Source organism: Perca flavescens, chromosome 15 (genome assembly GCF_004354835.1).
Source record: "Perca flavescens isolate YP-PL-M2 chromosome 15, PFLA_1.0, whole genome shotgun sequence".
NCBI lineage: Eukaryota > Metazoa > Chordata > Actinopteri > Perciformes > Percidae > Perca > Perca flavescens.
The window spans coordinates 315,551-332,220 of record NC_041345.1 but is presented as its reverse complement, the minus strand read 5'-3'; the positions used below and the strand labels follow the sequence as shown (position 1 = coordinate 332,220).

The window sequence follows — 16,670 nt, the reverse complement described above, 5'->3', positions numbered from 1 at the left end:
CAGCTGGGAGGAGGCCTCGGGGAAGACCCAGGACTAGGTGGAGGGATTATATCTCCAACCTGGCCTGGGAACGCCTCGGGATCCCCCAGTCGGAGCTGGTTAATGTTGCTCGGGAAAGGGAAGTTTGGGGTCCCCTGCTGGAGCTGCTCCCCCCGCGACCCGATACCGGATAAGCGGACAAAAATGGATGGATGGATGCCGATAACAAACTGGTCTAAAATGCGCCTGATCCAGACTGAATGAATGAATGAGGAAATGAAAGCGCGTTGTGTCAGAGGGAGGAGACTGAGAGAAACTCAACGTTTCTTGAAGAAAACCTGCTCCTGACCAAGTTAGGTTCACAGGCTTGGTTACCATAGTAACTGACTCTGAGGTGAAGTTACCTCTCTTTCTGAAAGTGAAAACCCAGTTTCTCTCATCTCAGGGTTAACAAACTGAGTTTTCACTAAACCTTCTTTCTGAAATAGGGCCCAGATTCTTAGGCATTCCGTTATCAAATGAGTTGAAAATTAGAGCACATAGCTGCCATAAATGGGGACCCCTGCAGGGTTTGGGCTGAGCCCCGAATGTTTCCGTCTGGCTCCGCCCCGGCATAAAGTTCATAAATACATTCATCATCTTAACTGCAATTCACAGTCCGTGCAAAACATTAATATTTGTGATCATAAACAATTAAGAATGTAATGAGTTTCTTCAGGTCAAAATATTATCTTTATATTTAATCATTTTCAGTTTAAATGATTTCAATGAAACGCAGAAATGTTTCACCTTCACAATAACGTCTTTAATTTAACTTCATTAAAAAACTACATCAAGTTTCCACAGCAGATTAAACAATTTCACATTTTAGCAGCAAAACATCCAAAACATCCAAATATTCTCTTACTCAGCTTCTCTAATGTGAAGATTTTATGCTTTTCTTAGATTGATGTGACCATTAAGTAATTATCTTTGAGTTTTCAATAAACCATTTAAATACATGTCTTTGGGCGATGGGAAATTATATATTTGTCAAATTTTTTAAGAACATTTTATAGAAATAAATGATGTATTGATTAATCAAGAAAATAATGTGCAGGTTGATTTGTTGATGAAAATAATCATCAGTTGGGGCCCCAACGGAAAACATAACAAGACATCTTCCCGTAATACAGAAGTTATAACATTATATACACATTTAAAACCGAAACAAGAAAAAGAAAAGATGCGACAATCCAAAAGATTAGACTTTTTCTATACTTTGTTATTAAAGACAAAACAATTTATCAATTAAGAGAGAAAATAAACAGCAGACAAGGCAAGTTTTTGCATCAATGATTGATCCAGATCCAGTGATACCGACTGTTAGACGTTCCTATGAAAGCACAAAGAGAGAGAAGAGAATAGGGAAGAAGGAGAGCAGCAGAGGAGCTGAGAGGGAAACCAGATGAGTGGTTCCAGATGTTATCTGGCTGTTGATCCAGGAGGTGTACTGGGACACTCGGGCGTAGACTCCTGGGAAGTTGGGCTGAGCACAGCCTTTTCCAAAACTCACTATTCCGACCTGGACCCACACAGAGCCGACTTTAGTCACCAACGGGCCGCCAGAGTCCCCCTGAACAGGTCAGACACAACGCTTATAACACCAGCACACTGCAACTATACATTTACTAGAGTATTGTACATTTTGGAGGTACTTTACTCAAACGTTTCAATGTTCTGCTACTTTCTACTTGTACTCAAGTACATCTTAGATAAAATATTGTACTTTTTACTGCACTTACCGAAACACATTATTATGATTTATTGTATGATATCGTATGAAGACCTATGTACAACAATTTCTATGATATAATAAGAAAATACGGCGACCGCCGGCCGGTCACATGACAGATAAGTTCAGCGTTCTTTACGGTTACATTTAGCCGACAAACGGTGACTCTGAGCCTTGGGTACAGAGCTCTGTTAACTTTAGTGGCTGTTACAGTGGAGTGTAGCCGACACAAAAGTGAGCATCATGTGGTGACGTAGTAATGTAGATGTACACTAAAATGAAACCAAAAAAGTCAAAAAAATAAAAGCTAAAATGAATTAAAAAACCATAATAGCCTTGTCTTGCATTTGCACTCCTTCCTTATCTATTCCCACCCCCACATATCACGTACTGTTACATTTAGCACCACTAGATGGCAATCCTTTCAGAGTTGAGTTTAGCCGACAAAGAGTGAGTCATGCGGTGACGATAGTTAAGTTTAGGCACCAAAATGACTAGTTAAGGTTAGAAAAAAAGATCAGGGTTTGGATTAAATCAGTCCAGGGGAACAAACACCTGTTTTACTGGGAAGAGAACTCGAATGCTTGAAAGCGCTGTTTTTTGACCCACTCACTCAACCTAAGTCCTGATTTATGGTTCTGCTTCTTGACTATAAAAAAAAAATCTGAATCTGTGAAGTCACTTAAAGCTATAGTGCACAGTTTTCCCCATGAGGCCGTGGTGGCCTAAAGGTTAGAGAAGAGAGCTTGAGACTGGGAAATTCAATCCCCAGACCGACAGGATAAAATCTGGGTTGGGAAAGTGAAAGAGCAGCACTTGTCCCTCCCTCATTACAACCACTGAGGTGCCCTTGAGCAAGGCCCTTAACCCGAACCGCTCCAGTGGAGCTGCTCAGTGGCATCAGATCAGACTGTGGTGGTACTGGGCAGATTCCAGTATGAATGTGTAACTGTGTGAATGGGATCAGGGTGTTCTTGCAAAAGAGAGGCTTCCTCTTAGTGAACCTTCCCGGAATATATGAAAAGGTAAAAAAAAAGAGGAATTCTAAGTAATGACAACAAAACTGTTGGTGCGTCGACATGATACAAACCCTCCGTGAGTGATAGTAACCAAGGAGGACACGGACGATTATAAAAACATGATGGACTCTTCAGAAGAGGTCATTATATTCACTTGAGTTTCTGGGCACAAAAATCGCCGGACGCAACAATCTTCTGAACATAGTCATACTGAGAGATCCAGAGAGAGTTGTGAGGAGCTGATAGTCTTAATCAGCTTTGTAGCAACTCATTTGGTAACGGCTTGAATGTAACAGACGTTTATTAATATCAAAAAGTTACACACTAAAGCTTTAAGCTGTGAGATAAATGTATTGCAGTAAAAAGTCATGACACCATGATGCACCATGACATCCAGGAACAGCTCTTTTGAGCCGTGCCGTTTTAAATGTGTTCGTCATCAGGTGTTGGAGCAGAGTTCTGCAGACAGACTCACCTGGCAGGAGTCCTTCCCTCCCGCGGTCACACCGGCACAGATCATGTTGCTTGTGATTGCTCCGTAAGCAGCGTTACACTGCTTGTTGGACACAAGGGGAACGCTGACCTCCTGCAGCGTCTGAGGGAATGGAAGAGAAACTGAAATAGAAGAAAAGAGATATTAATGTTGAGTTGTGTCACAGCCCGATTCATCGTTAAAAAACAAACCAGTGAGCCACAGTGTTGCACTGGTTGACACGTTCCTTCATCACCATGAACACAGCAATGCATTCTCATGAATGGGTTTTTGTTATAGTACAAAAACTTGCGCATAACAACTTTAGCGGTCTTTACAGCTAAATGTAGCCATCAAAATGTAGTGGAGTAGAACTACGGTATAAAGAAGCACAATATGGAAATACTTATGTAAAGTACTTGAACAACTGTAGTTACATTCCACCACTGCATCTTTTACTTTTGGTGTTTTAAGCCCCCAACGTTGCCTTCCAGGCAGTGCTGCCTGCATATCCTAATCATTCAGCTAGCTAGCTAGCTAGCAAGCCATGCGGCAGAGCCGCGAGCGCTAAGGTACATGTCCATTGATAAGCGGCATCTCCCCGCGTCACATTCATTGTCTATGCTAGCAGCCAGGCAATGCATTCTGGGATCGTCACGGGGACTTTGGAGAATCAGCAGTGTCCAGTTCGACTCACCACCTCTGGAAAACTCCTGAAAATCTTTTAAATTGACTGTTATTGAGGAAAAATGAAGACCGATTATTTAGCACTTACTCATTTCAGTAAACTATTTTAGTAAAATAAGGTTTCTAAACGAATGGCCATGTTGGCTCTGTTTTAAAAATCCGGAAGCAGACAGCCCACAACTGAGGAGTTTGTCCAATCAGATGCAGTCATGGCAGCTGTATTTTTCCTGTAGTGAGCTTCTGATTATTTAGCTAAAGATTTCTATTTCTTTCTATCTACCTTGCTGATGGAACCACTAAGCTTCATGCAAATTATTGGCAATGATGTCGCAAATATGCAAGAGGGCGTATGACATCATCTAGCTACTTTAAGCGACTTTTTAAGCTAGTGCTAGTTACTTTAATTGGCAAAGAATTGGCAACACTGGGTGGAAAGAACAATAAGAGTCCTGGGGAGAAGCTGAGTACTTCTTCAACCTCTGCAGGTTTTCTTCAACAAACAACCTGATTGAATCCATAGGAGCATTCACTATTAGTAATACATGAAAAATAAACTCACTGCCGCTACTTGAGATGGTTCCCCATCCGGTGACCCAGCAGACTGTCCCGTCCGGGTAGGTGCTGCCATCCGGCGCCAGACACACTGGACTGATGAAGTCGGTGAAGTTAACAGGAGAGGACAGAAGCAGCAAGGAGACGTCATTGTTGTTTGTGTCAGGGTTATAGTCTGGATTTATGATGATCTGAGACAGCGACCGGGACACCTCTTTAAGATTTAGGGATTGTTGGGTTTGACGTCCGAGATAAACGGTTAAATCTGATGTGCTGGTGCTGAGAAACAGAACAGAAACAGGACAATGTGATTAATACAGAGGTGGAGGAAACATAAATATATCTATAGATCTCGATAGATATTCCTAATGGTAAAATATTATAAAACACCTTTTATGAGTTTTTATAGAGCTCAGTGTGGTTCAGTGGAGTAAGAATCACGTTCATTTTCTCTATAAGGATTAAGATTATCAGCCATAATGTCTAAACCATCCCATAATGTCTAAACCATCCGAGGTAGATGGACTACGAGCTGTGAGATTGTGAAATGAAAGTCTTCTGCTCCTATAAAAGCTAGAAGTCTGTATGATATCAACATGGTTTTAAGAAAAATATGTTTTATTTGCTATGTCACGGAGATGTACTACACTACCCACAATCCTTCTAGTCTTACTGTAACCATGGAAATGTTAACGGCACACGCGAACAGCTACAGCGAGCTGCTGCCATTGAAGTCTAGGATAGTTTCTGTTCACAGTCTTGTACCTTTTGACTTGTTTTTGCCGTTTTCAAAATGTTTTTTGTACCAAATTAAATGTTTTATGGTCAGGATTAATCTGGTAGCTGGTTGGATCGGTTCCAGGCTTAAAACTCTTTAGATCAGCCTTTAATGAAACGCCAACGGAGATATTAAATCACTCTGGAACCAGAACCATTAAACAAGCAGGCGGTCACTGTTGAGCTGTATGATCAGAACGGGTCAGATGTCCGTCCCAAAATGGCGGCTGCAGCAGAGACGTGTCCCAAGATCCTTTATTCTAAAGATAGCACATTTCACACCCCCTCCAACTTGTTTATATCTAAAAAGGTGCGACGTCATTCCCAGCGCCGGCTTCCGAGTTTGAGGTAAATGGAACGCACTATAAGGTGATCCACTACAAGTAAAAGTCTAGCATTTAAAACCTGTGTGTATAATGCAGTAAAATGTTCCCTGTCAGGGTTTACAATAAAGTTCCTCCACTTAGTACTTAAGTAAAAGTACTAAGTTCCATTCTGGTCATGTATCAGGATCGGAGCTAACCTGGAGAAGCAGTGAGCAGCACACAGGATCCACTGGCTGTTGATCAGGGAGCCTCCACAGAAATGTCCATTTCTGTTGTGTAGACTGACCTGCCAGGGCCATGACCCTGGAGGAGCATTTACACCTCCTACGATCCTGGTGTTGAGCGGTGCAATGCCACAAACTGCAGGGAAACCGTCAGAAACTGTTATCAGTGTGCAGGAGGGTTGAGCTTGATAGCTTGAATGAGTGAATGACCAAATCATGTCAAAAGTTAGACATTTTGCGAAAAAGGTTTTTTTTCCCCCCACTTTCTTGCTGTGACTGAGCTGTTCAGATGGGTATCAATGTTAAAGATAGTTTGGATGTTTTAAAGTTAGGTCACGTCCACACATACCAAAATAATCTTTTTTTACCCGTTTTCCCTGCATTTGTTTCAAGAATAGTTGCGTTCAATTGAATCCATATGTAAATGACTCAACGTGCTACTTCATACTCCAGGCCTATAGGCGGCACTGTTTCTGCTACAGAAATTTACCCGAAAACAGAGAAGAAAGAAAGTGGTGCGCTGTATACAGAGAGGAAGAGGAAGTGACGCGCTGTATACAAAACAAACAAGTAGAAGAGGAGACCATAACACAAGACGAAGATGACAAAAATAGGTAGTTCAAGGAAACCAGCATCCTTTGTGTGGACCGATAGTGATGTTGAACTGCTGCTGCGACTCACACTCGACTACAAGGCGAGCAAATAACAAGAAAATGTTAACTGGGAGTTGTGCCAGTCAAAATATATGGATTTGACCAACGCCTTTCGGTCACAGTGTCCAGCGAAGGCAACAGAGGACTTCACTCACGAGGCCACGGCACTTTCGAAAGCACAGGTGACCACGAAGCTAAAGAATATTCGTGGAAAAAATACAGACGGGCCGTGGACCAAGGACGTCGAAGTGGCCAAGGACGGGTGGTAATGATATTTTACGAACTTTGCTAGGAGATCTGGGGTGGGTCGCCTGCTACACGCTCTATCGCTTCAGGCATCGAGACGGGTGACCTAGTGGAGTTGTCGTCCGAGTCATCAACAACAACAGGGGAGATGCCTGCATCCCCAAAGTCAACAGAGTCACCCGACTGTCTTCCTCCTGCAGTGTTGAAACAGCGCTGAGATTTGCTCCAGGTATGCTCATGATTTCAAGCTTAGTTAGCTATCTATGCTACAGTGCAGTGTCGTTGTGTTTATGTAGGTGTGTTGGCATCAGTACGTAATTCACAATATAGTTGTATATTAACTTGCCCAATACTAATGCTCTGCTTTGCTTAATTCTAGGCCAAGCTGGACAGCCACAGAAGGGATTGATTAAAGAGGAAAGCACACACTGACCCAGCAGAGGAGGATCTTAAAATAAAGAGGAGGATGTTGGAGCTGAGAAGTCAGCAAGAAGCCACGCTGAAAACATGGCTCAAATAAACACCAACATTGCAAATATAACAAGCGCAATCAGAGGTGGGTAGTAACGAGTTACATTTACTCCGTTACATTTACTCCGTTACATTTACTTGAGTACATTTTTGAAAAGATTATACTTCCAGGAGTAGTCTTAAATCACTATACTTTTTACTTTTACTTGAGTAGATTTGTAAAGAAGAAACTGTACTCTTACTCCGCTACATTAGGCTACAATGAGCTCGTTACTTTTCTTTTTACCTCTTTGGTATTCTACGTGTCATTGTTTTTATCCCCCCCGCGTTCGCCTCATTTTAATGTTTTATTGCACAGAGAGAGAGACTTCCGTTAAAGGCTCTACCACGTGACTGTGTTTCACCCAATCAAACGTAGTTGTGCAGTCTCGTCACGGCCATGGATGTATTAAGAGAACGGCGGGACGGGTTAGCTTTACAGTCAACCAATGAGGAGGAACACCCCAGAGGCCAGATCCACATGTCCTGGATCTCTTTCAGTTACCCGGCTTCAACTAACCTAACCACCGCGGTCCCGCAAGCTGTGTCACGACCACTGACATATATAACGGTGGTTAACAACTAGTTCAACCAACCCAGGGTTTCCCAATCCAGCGCCGCGTGTTTACGTAAAAGAGGCGATGTTTGCACAACATGACCAATAGCCACATATTTTACATAAGAAGAGCAAACTATAATTCTACATAAATATGAAGAACACAGACATGGTTTTACAGGGAAAATGCAATCCAGTTACTGCTTCCTAAAACAGGAGGACAGCTGGCAAAAAAGAAAAAATAGGCGACGCAATTTTACTTGAGTCATATTATTCTGAAGTAACAGTACTTTTACTTGAGTACAATTTTTGGCTACTCTACCCACCTCTGTGCAATACAGGATGGCTTTTCCCTGATGAGGGAATTGCTTATCAGACCCCAGTTCGTACCCCCCCACAGTAACAGCGGACCATACCATGGCTACCCGCCATCATATATTCATTCCACACCACACCCAGTCTTTCGGCAGACAGCTACACCCAATCAGCCTGGACAATACACACCCACACCAAGACACAGCCCAGAGAATGAACGGTATTCATTCAGAAGAGCACTGCTGCAAGACCATGTGGAGTGACATTTGTTATAGTTGCACATTTTTAAAACTATACTTATACTTTTATAACTATACTTATAGCTTGCTGGAAGTGATTGCAGTCATTTGTTTATTTTCACTAGACACATTATTCAAAATACTTTTCAAAATGACAATTAGTACACTATTCTGCCTGAATCATGTTATGACCTAGTGGAGTTTAGAAACATTGAGCAGTCGTTCAGAAAAGAGCAGCAGGTAGGAACTGATGACATTTTTGTGGAAAGACTTAAAATATGTTTCTCACTATCTGGTATATTGTATCTGGTATATTGAAGGATATTATTTGATAAGTACACTATATATATATATATATATATATATATATAGTCAATGTTCTGAACAATTTGTATTTTGTAGCGACAGATAAGTGTGACTTCTGTATTTATTATTTCGATCATGTTTACAAGCGATGCGTCATCTTGAAAACAGTCATGAGCAGTTGAACAACGAACGTAGTGCTACCAGCAACCACTAACGTAGGTCAAACACAGCGTTCGTGGTTCGATTGCTCAAGACTGTTTTCAAGATGGCTGTTGTGCCTCTTGTAAACATGAACATAATCTCTTTTTAAATAAACAGTCTCTACACTTACACATGTCTCAATGCTTCGATTTACATGTAGGCACCCTCATTATGCTACCATTGAAGTTAGTACATATATTAGTACATATGTTAATAACCCCTAGGTTCATTTAGCGTTATAAGACCAAGAGCTAACTTAAATTTAAGTAGCAAGATGAAACTTCCGTCTTTTGTTAAGGGTCAAGGTACTTTGTGAGTACTCTTCTTCCTTCCCCCTCATTACAGTCTGTGATGTAGTTGTTGCGTTGTAGTGGTGGCTGCAAGTCGCTACAATACAAATCACATTGTATTGTTCCCGACACAGAATGATCAGCCACAGTCTCCTTACTGTCCTCACAAAAGTTATGGAGAACAAAGCAAGCGTAAATTACATGGGGCAGGTCCTGCAAATTCATATCCATAGGCCTTCTCAGTGCAGAAAATCTGGCTTTAAAGTGACCAAAAGCACATTTGATAACCATGCGCGCCCTACACAAACATAGGCCAAACTATTGTTCTTGTGGTGAGGAGCCACCACTGGAATATTCCTTAAAGTAAGGAAGCAGAGGGTAGGCTGGGTCACCCAGAAGGAAAATGAGTATGGCCTCCTCATCGTCCACAAACTGCTTTTTCAGAGTAGGGATCTTGCCAGTCTTAAAGTAGGAGTTGAGCTTTGAATTAGCAAAAACTCACGCATCATGTACTCCCAGGCCACTTTATCACGATGTCCATGAATTTAAACTTGTAGTCACAGACAGCCTGTACATTAAGGGAATGCTTGCCTTTCCTGTTGATGTAGTCCATGGAGTTGGTAGATGGCTGCTTTATTTCGATGTGGGTACCGTCGACCACTCCCAAACACTTTGGCATGCCATGAGTGCGATGGAAACCCAAAACCAAATCCTCAGCCTCTGGCTCCGTAAAAGGCAGCTTTACATATTTTGGACCAAGGTGGATATTGATCGCTTTGCAGGTCTGCCTGACAACAACGGACACAGCCTGTCGCGACACGCCAAAGGCATTAGCAGTCTTTCGTAGCCGTCCTTCTTCGCTCAAATAGTAGAGTGTCAATGCAACCCTTTTCACCGTCTCAATTGGGTCACGCATGACTGTTGTTTGCCCATCGATGTATGGACGGAGTTCTTCACTCAGGGAGAGGAGAGATGTCCTGGACATGCGGAAGTTCTCCCTCCATTCTTCGTCCACAACAACACCATTGATGACGTTGTCCCACCAACTGCTGGTTCTACCTGTTCTAACCCCAAATATTCTCCTTTTTCACCCTGGGACCAGGTTTCCAAAAAGTGCGTTTTCAGGCAGTGCGTTTACAGGATTTGTTTGGATGGTTGGCCCAAACGATGCAAAACATGTGCGTTTGCACAAAAAAACTTTTCCGTGTGGACGACCCCTTAGTGTTGTTGTAGCAGCCTTTACGATGGGGAACTGAAGCCGTTATCTCTGCTCTCTTCAAAGCCACCAGACTCCTTTGACAAAAACAGTGATTTTACCTCGCCGTACATGGGGAGTTCCTGCTCTACTGCTGCCTCCATCTGGCATCTACTGACTGATAAGTACCTTAATACAACCAATTCATACACTTCAAAAAATCCATCCTTCAAAAAATGTGCCAAGAGACAGAAAGGGATTAGCTTTGATTAGCTTAGCATAAAAGACTAGAGGCAGGGTGAACTCTGTTCATTGTTGAAAATGTAACTGCCAAACATCGTTTGATTTAATCCGTACACCAATATGAATGTAAAAATTAGCAGAAGTGTGGCTGAAAGCTGCTGTAGACTATCAGATTATTATTTTATTATACTGTATATTATGACTCTTCAAACCTGGACTGGATTCATGTTGATAGTTGCTCTTTTGAAATCTGTTTGAAACCTTTACTATTGTGTGTGTTGTGTGTAATCTCTGCAAAAGAGAAATGAAAACATGACTCACCATTTGATGTGTTCTGTGCGTTGCTTCCTGTAGGAGAGACAAAGAACAAAATGTTTGATTCATTGAGTACACACACCATACTCCGAAGCAACAGTCCAACATTTCCAAGAAGTTTTTTTAAGAAACCTAACCAACTGGTTGGGATTGTTCTTGATAAACTACAGTGTGCATAGTGTCCTCTTGTTGGGTGAAGCTGGTATTTGTGGTTTGAGGTCAAGTCAAGTCAAGTCATTTTATTTGTATAGCACAATTAAACGAACAACTGTTGACCCAAAGTGCTTTACAGGTAGAGCAGGGAACGCAGAGACAATATGCCTTAAAAATACATAATCGTATGTGCGAGGTACCATGAATATAAATAGGCAAAGAAAGAATTAATAAAGTAACATAGAATAAAACAACAAAGCAACAATGTTTGAGGCAAAAAGAAAAAAAAAAAGAAAGTCAAACAAGGTTACCAACTCAAGACAATAGACAGAAAAGACAAATAGAGCAACTCCGTCATGAAGAAGTGCTACGTATACTACCTACCAAGGGTGTAGGTTTTCTTTCAACTTTTATAAAATAAATAAAAGTTGGGCATCAAATACTTTCTGGTGAATTTATTATGCAACAATTTACGGTTGAAATGTCTGTAGAGAGTAGTATGTAGAGAGACAACAGTAGAGTAGTATGTAGAGAGTAGTATGTAGAGAGACAGCAGTATGTAGAGAGACAGCAGTAGAGAGTAGTATGTAGAGAGACCGCAGTAGAGAGTAGTATGTAGAGAGACAACAGTAGAGTAGTATGTAGAGAGTAGTATGTAGAGAGACAGCAGTATGTAGAGAGACAGCAGTAGAGAGTAGTATGTCGAGAGACCGCAGTAGAGAGTAGTATGTAGAGAGTAGTATGTAGAGAGACCACAGTAGAGAGTAGTATGTAGAGAGACAGCAGTAGAGAGTAGTATGTAGAGAGACAGCAGTAGAGAGTAGTATGTAGAGAGACCACAGTAGAGAGTAGTATGTAGAGAGACAGCAGTAGAGAGTAGTATGAAGAGAGACAGCAGTAGAGTAGTATGTAGAGAGTAGTATGTAGAGAGACAGCAGTAGAGTAGTATGAAGAGAGACAGCAGTAGAGAGTAGTATGTAGAGAGACAGCAGTAGAGAGTAGTATGTAGAGAGACAACAGTAGAGAGTAGTACGTAGAGAGACAGCAGTAGAGAGTAGTATGTAGATAGACAGCAGTAGAGAGTAGTATGTAGAGAGACAGCAGTAGAGAGTAGTATGAAGAGAGACAGCAGTAGAGTAGTATGTAGAGAGTAGTATGTAGAGAGACAGCAGTAGAGAGTAGTATGAAGAGAGACAGCAGTAGAGAGTAGTATGTAGAGAGACAGCAGTAGAGAGTAGTATGTAGAGACACTTGATGAAACTGAGCCATTGTTAAGGTTTTCAGTTTCAGCTGTGCTTTTCCTGCTATGACAAGTCAACATGTCTGCTGTGAAAAAGGTCTATAGTCACAATAAAGATAATGGATCACTGACTAGAAATAGTAGTTGTAGTAGTTCATGGCGTAGCAGAGTACTGCTTGGTAAAGTTATTTTGTTGTAAAAAAACTGCATTAACTAAACAAAACGGAATCATTTGTTAATCAAATGACCCTGAAACACTCCAATCAGATCAGTGAGTCAGCCTGAAACGCTTCAATCAAATAAGTGAGTCAGCCTGAACTTTCAACACCGAGAGTCAAACTGGCTCGTCTGGTTTCACACGTTGACTGAGACGGTATTTGTTTACAGGGCTTGACATTAACTTTTTGAAACATTTGTCCTTTGGACAAGTAAATTTATGTTTCACTTGTCCATGCACGCAAGTCACTTGTCCAGGTTTTGCTAATGCAGAATTCGAACAAACCGTTTAAAGCATCCAAACTCTATCAACATTAATAAAATTCAGTTGAAACAGTAGAAACAAACGTGTCACAACAATACATTTCCCCTTCAACAAGAAAAAAGGATCTCCAGACTCCATAATACAAAGTAATACGTTGCAGGCCGGTGTGCAGAAGTTAATATATTGAGATACTAAGTCAATATTTTAAAGTTTGTCATTACTTTCAGATTCCAAGTCAATATTTTGACCAGAGGTTAGGGGTGACTTGAACTTATACTATATCTAAAAATCATTTTGTAGACATAACAATGGATTTTGTCACCAAATGGTGTTAACTTTGTTTTTTCAGCAGAGGCTGATTCACCAAGGGATCCTTTAAAAAGGTGTAGCTACTTTACAGTTGATTATTAGCTGATATTTAATCCGGTGAGTCGCAGAGCTGAGGTTTTACAATAACTGAGGGACAAACGAGCAGCGGAGTAGTAACGCTACGAGGCAGAGAGCCAGCCGCTAAATGAGTCAGATTAACTTCATGCTTCATCCACACGAGTGACAGCTTTATTCGGCTCGTTGTATTTGTTAAATGTATTTGTTTCAAATCAGTAACATAGACATAACGAGTGGCACATAACGTGAAGTAACATGGCATTTTATTTTGTTTGAGTTTTAACTTGTCCAGTGGGGCAAGTACATTTCTCTTCCACTTGCCCTACAAAATATCCACTGTACCGGACAAGCAGATAAGGGTTAATGTGGAGCCCTGATTTAGTATCTATCAGATCAGCTGTTCTTCCATTTAGTATCTATCAGATCAGCTGTTCTTCCATTTAGTATCTATCAGATCAGCTGTTCTTCCATTTAGTATCTATCAGATCAGCTGTTCTTCCATTTAGTATCTATCAGATCAGCTGTTCTTCTTCCATTAAGTATCTATCAGATCAGCTGTTCTTCCATTTAGTATCTATCAGATCAGCTGTGGAACCAATGATCAGTACTCTAATAACACCATGTGACACTGAGTCAAGTAAAGAAAATCTTGTTTACATATTAGAGTCAAAGGTCTCTTTATCCCTCCATAAATCAGAAAATACTGTCAACAAAAAAACAAAAATCCATTTCCTCCATGTTTTTGTGAATGAAATGTTTAAATCAGGCTGTGAATGATATCTCTAAAAACAGAAAAAGCTTCAGAAAACTTAATTGTAGCATCTGTCTGTCTGTCACTAACCCTGTAATTACTGACATTAAGACAATGCTTTTTTAAATTAGGAGTTAAGTTCCTCTTTGTGTTTCCGCGTTTCATTTGATGCAGGTAGATTGTACAGCTCCTGATCTAAATGGGCCTGTTAGGAGCAGGTAGATTGTACAGGTCCTGATCTAGTCAGTTACCTGACAGAGAACATGGCAGATTCAGAATTTATTCACAAAATATCATAATAAAAAATAGAGGGAGAGAGGGAGGGAGAGAGACAGACACGGAGAGAGAGAGAGAGAGTTTTCTTTCTTACATTTGATACTAGCGATTTTACTGTATATTGATATACTGTTCTTGCTTTCCTGTTTTTATTTTTTAAATGTATATATATTTTAGTTTACTCAGTGAATTGTATGTATGTATTTCTTCTCACATTATTGAAATGCTTTGGCAATATTGTTATTTCTGACATTTATGCCAATAAAGCATTTTTAATTGAATTGAGAGAGAGAGAGGGGGGGAGAGAGAGAGGGTGGAGAGAGACAGAGAGAGAGAGACAGAGGGTAGAGAAAGGGTAGAGAGACAGAGAGGGGGGGAGAAAGAGAGACAGAGAGTGTAGAAAAGGTGGCAAAGAACATAGACAGTTTTTGTTTAACTACATTAGCGTTTTCGATACATGTTGATAACCGTCTCATCAGAGTTTATTTAACACACCCCCACACACACACACACACACACACACACACACACACACACACACACACACAATTAGAGAGAGAATCTATTTCTGAAATGTTGTTTACATATGAGGCATTATCTGATTTTTGTAGTCTCGCCTTACGTAAAGAAAAGTAATACTAGAGTGTAAAAATACTAAATACACAAGTATATCAGCATCAAAATGTAGGCTACTTAAAGTAATCTACCAAAAGTATTTAAAAAACAAATCTAAATTGAAAGATTGTGTTTTTGCCTGAAAAACAGGGAATGAAAACATTGTGTTGAGGTTTTCTTCTCATTATAACTCCAGATTAATAACCGGACGGAGACACTGACCTGCAGCAGTTAGAACCAGGAGCACGAGCAGCAGCTTCCCCTCCATGATGTGATGTCACTGTTCTGACTGTGGTCTGTAAACATTGCAGGAGATTATCATGCAGGCTGGAGGGGTGGGGACTCTCAGAGACTCTTGTCAGGTGTGCTGGTTTCAGGCCCGGTTTCAACACCTCACATATCACACATGCCCTTCTTCACAATCATAGCCTGCAGACGGCCAGAGCTTAATGCTGCTGAAGGGACTGAAACATAAACTCCTAACCTGTAACAGCCTGAAGCGTCTCTGGGCTGACTCGTGGGACTAGAAATACCTGCCCTTCAGGACGGAGGTTTAAAAACTCTGAATCTGAGTCTGATCTCTGAGTCTGACTCTGATCTCTCACAATAAAAAGGCAGCATGAATGGAGCCATGATTCTAACAATCACAAACATCTGGGCAGAGGAAATACTCATGTGCACATACCGAGAGTTTGAACATGTATTTCGTTAAAAAAACAACACAGCGGCTGCTGTAAAATAGAAAGAATTTGCGTGAGAGAAATTGCTGCTGGAGTCAATGCGTAAGCTCCAATAGAGTGTATTAATATAATATTTAATCATAAGTCTAATATTACTGGTGAAATGGTAGTGGACCTATAATCTATAAAAGTCCTAGTCCTACTACTCCCATTCTGAGGCTGCAGCAACATAATTAACAGAATTATTATTCATAATATTTTATTTCAAAGAGCCAGGTGTAGGTCTATTATGAAAAGACATTGATGGTAATCAAGGCACCTGTTGGGGCCGTAATATCTGTTCACCTGTTCTAGTTTTTGTAACTAAGAGAAGGGGGGGGGCTGTAGCAGCGTCTACTTTCGCATCTAATTTCGTAGACGCTGCTACAGCCTGCCTGCGGACAACTTTAGACTTGTCAAATCTCACGAAAACTTGAAAGTAAATGGCGTTCCACTAAACTGGAAGAATCTCGTGTAGATTGGCAAGATAGTCTGAAAACCTATAGGAAGGCCCTCAGACTATTACTCATCACTAATAGAAGAAAACAAGAACAACCCAAGGTTTCTTTTCAGCACTGTAGCCAGGCTGACAGATAGCCACAGCTCTACTGAGCCATCTATTCCTCTAGCTCTGAGTAGGGACGACTTCATGAGCTTCTTCAATGATACAATTATAACAATTAGAGATAGAATTCATCACCTTTCGCCCTCAACTTCTAACAGCTCACCATTGGGCGCAGGAGGACTGGAGAGAACGATAAGACCTGATACATACTTAAGCTGCTTTAATCCTATGGATCTTCAACAATTAATGTTAAAGGTCTCCTCAGCCAAGCCAACTACCTGTCTCTTAGATCCCATTCCAACAAGGCTACTTAAAGAAGCACTACCCGTGGTCAACACCACAATACTAGACACGATCAATTTGTCTTTATTAACAGGTTATGTACCGCAGTCATTTAAAGTAGCTGTGATAAAACCTCTTCTGAAAAAACCCACCCTCGATCCTGAGGTCTTAGAAAACTATAGACCTATATCCAACCTTCCCTTTCTCTCCAAAATCCTTGAGAAGGTAGTCGGTAACCAATTATCTGACTTTCAACATGAGAACAGTCTATTTGATGACTTTCAATCAGGATTTAGAAAGCATCATAGCACAGAGATGGCAC

General features: G+C 40.9%; 1 protein-coding gene across 1 annotated transcript; it reads right to left on the bottom strand.

Moving 5' to 3' along the window:
• Window positions 1-1,343: 1,343 nt before the first annotated feature.
• On the bottom strand, window positions 1,344-15,297 carry LOC114569102 (serine protease 33-like). The gene is made up of 7 exons (XM_028598936.1): window positions 15,267-15,297; window positions 15,005-15,078; window positions 10,886-10,912; window positions 5,784-5,946; window positions 4,491-4,762; window positions 3,248-3,387; window positions 1,344-1,594 (listed from the first exon to the last, which is right to left on the bottom strand). Exons 2-7 carry the CDS (start codon window positions 15,048-15,050, stop codon window positions 1,355-1,357), a joined length of 888 nt encoding a protein of 295 aa, XP_028454737.1. The 5' UTR covers window positions 15,051-15,078; window positions 15,267-15,297; the 3' UTR covers window positions 1,344-1,354.
• Between the last annotated feature and the right edge of the window lie 1,373 nt (window positions 15,298-16,670).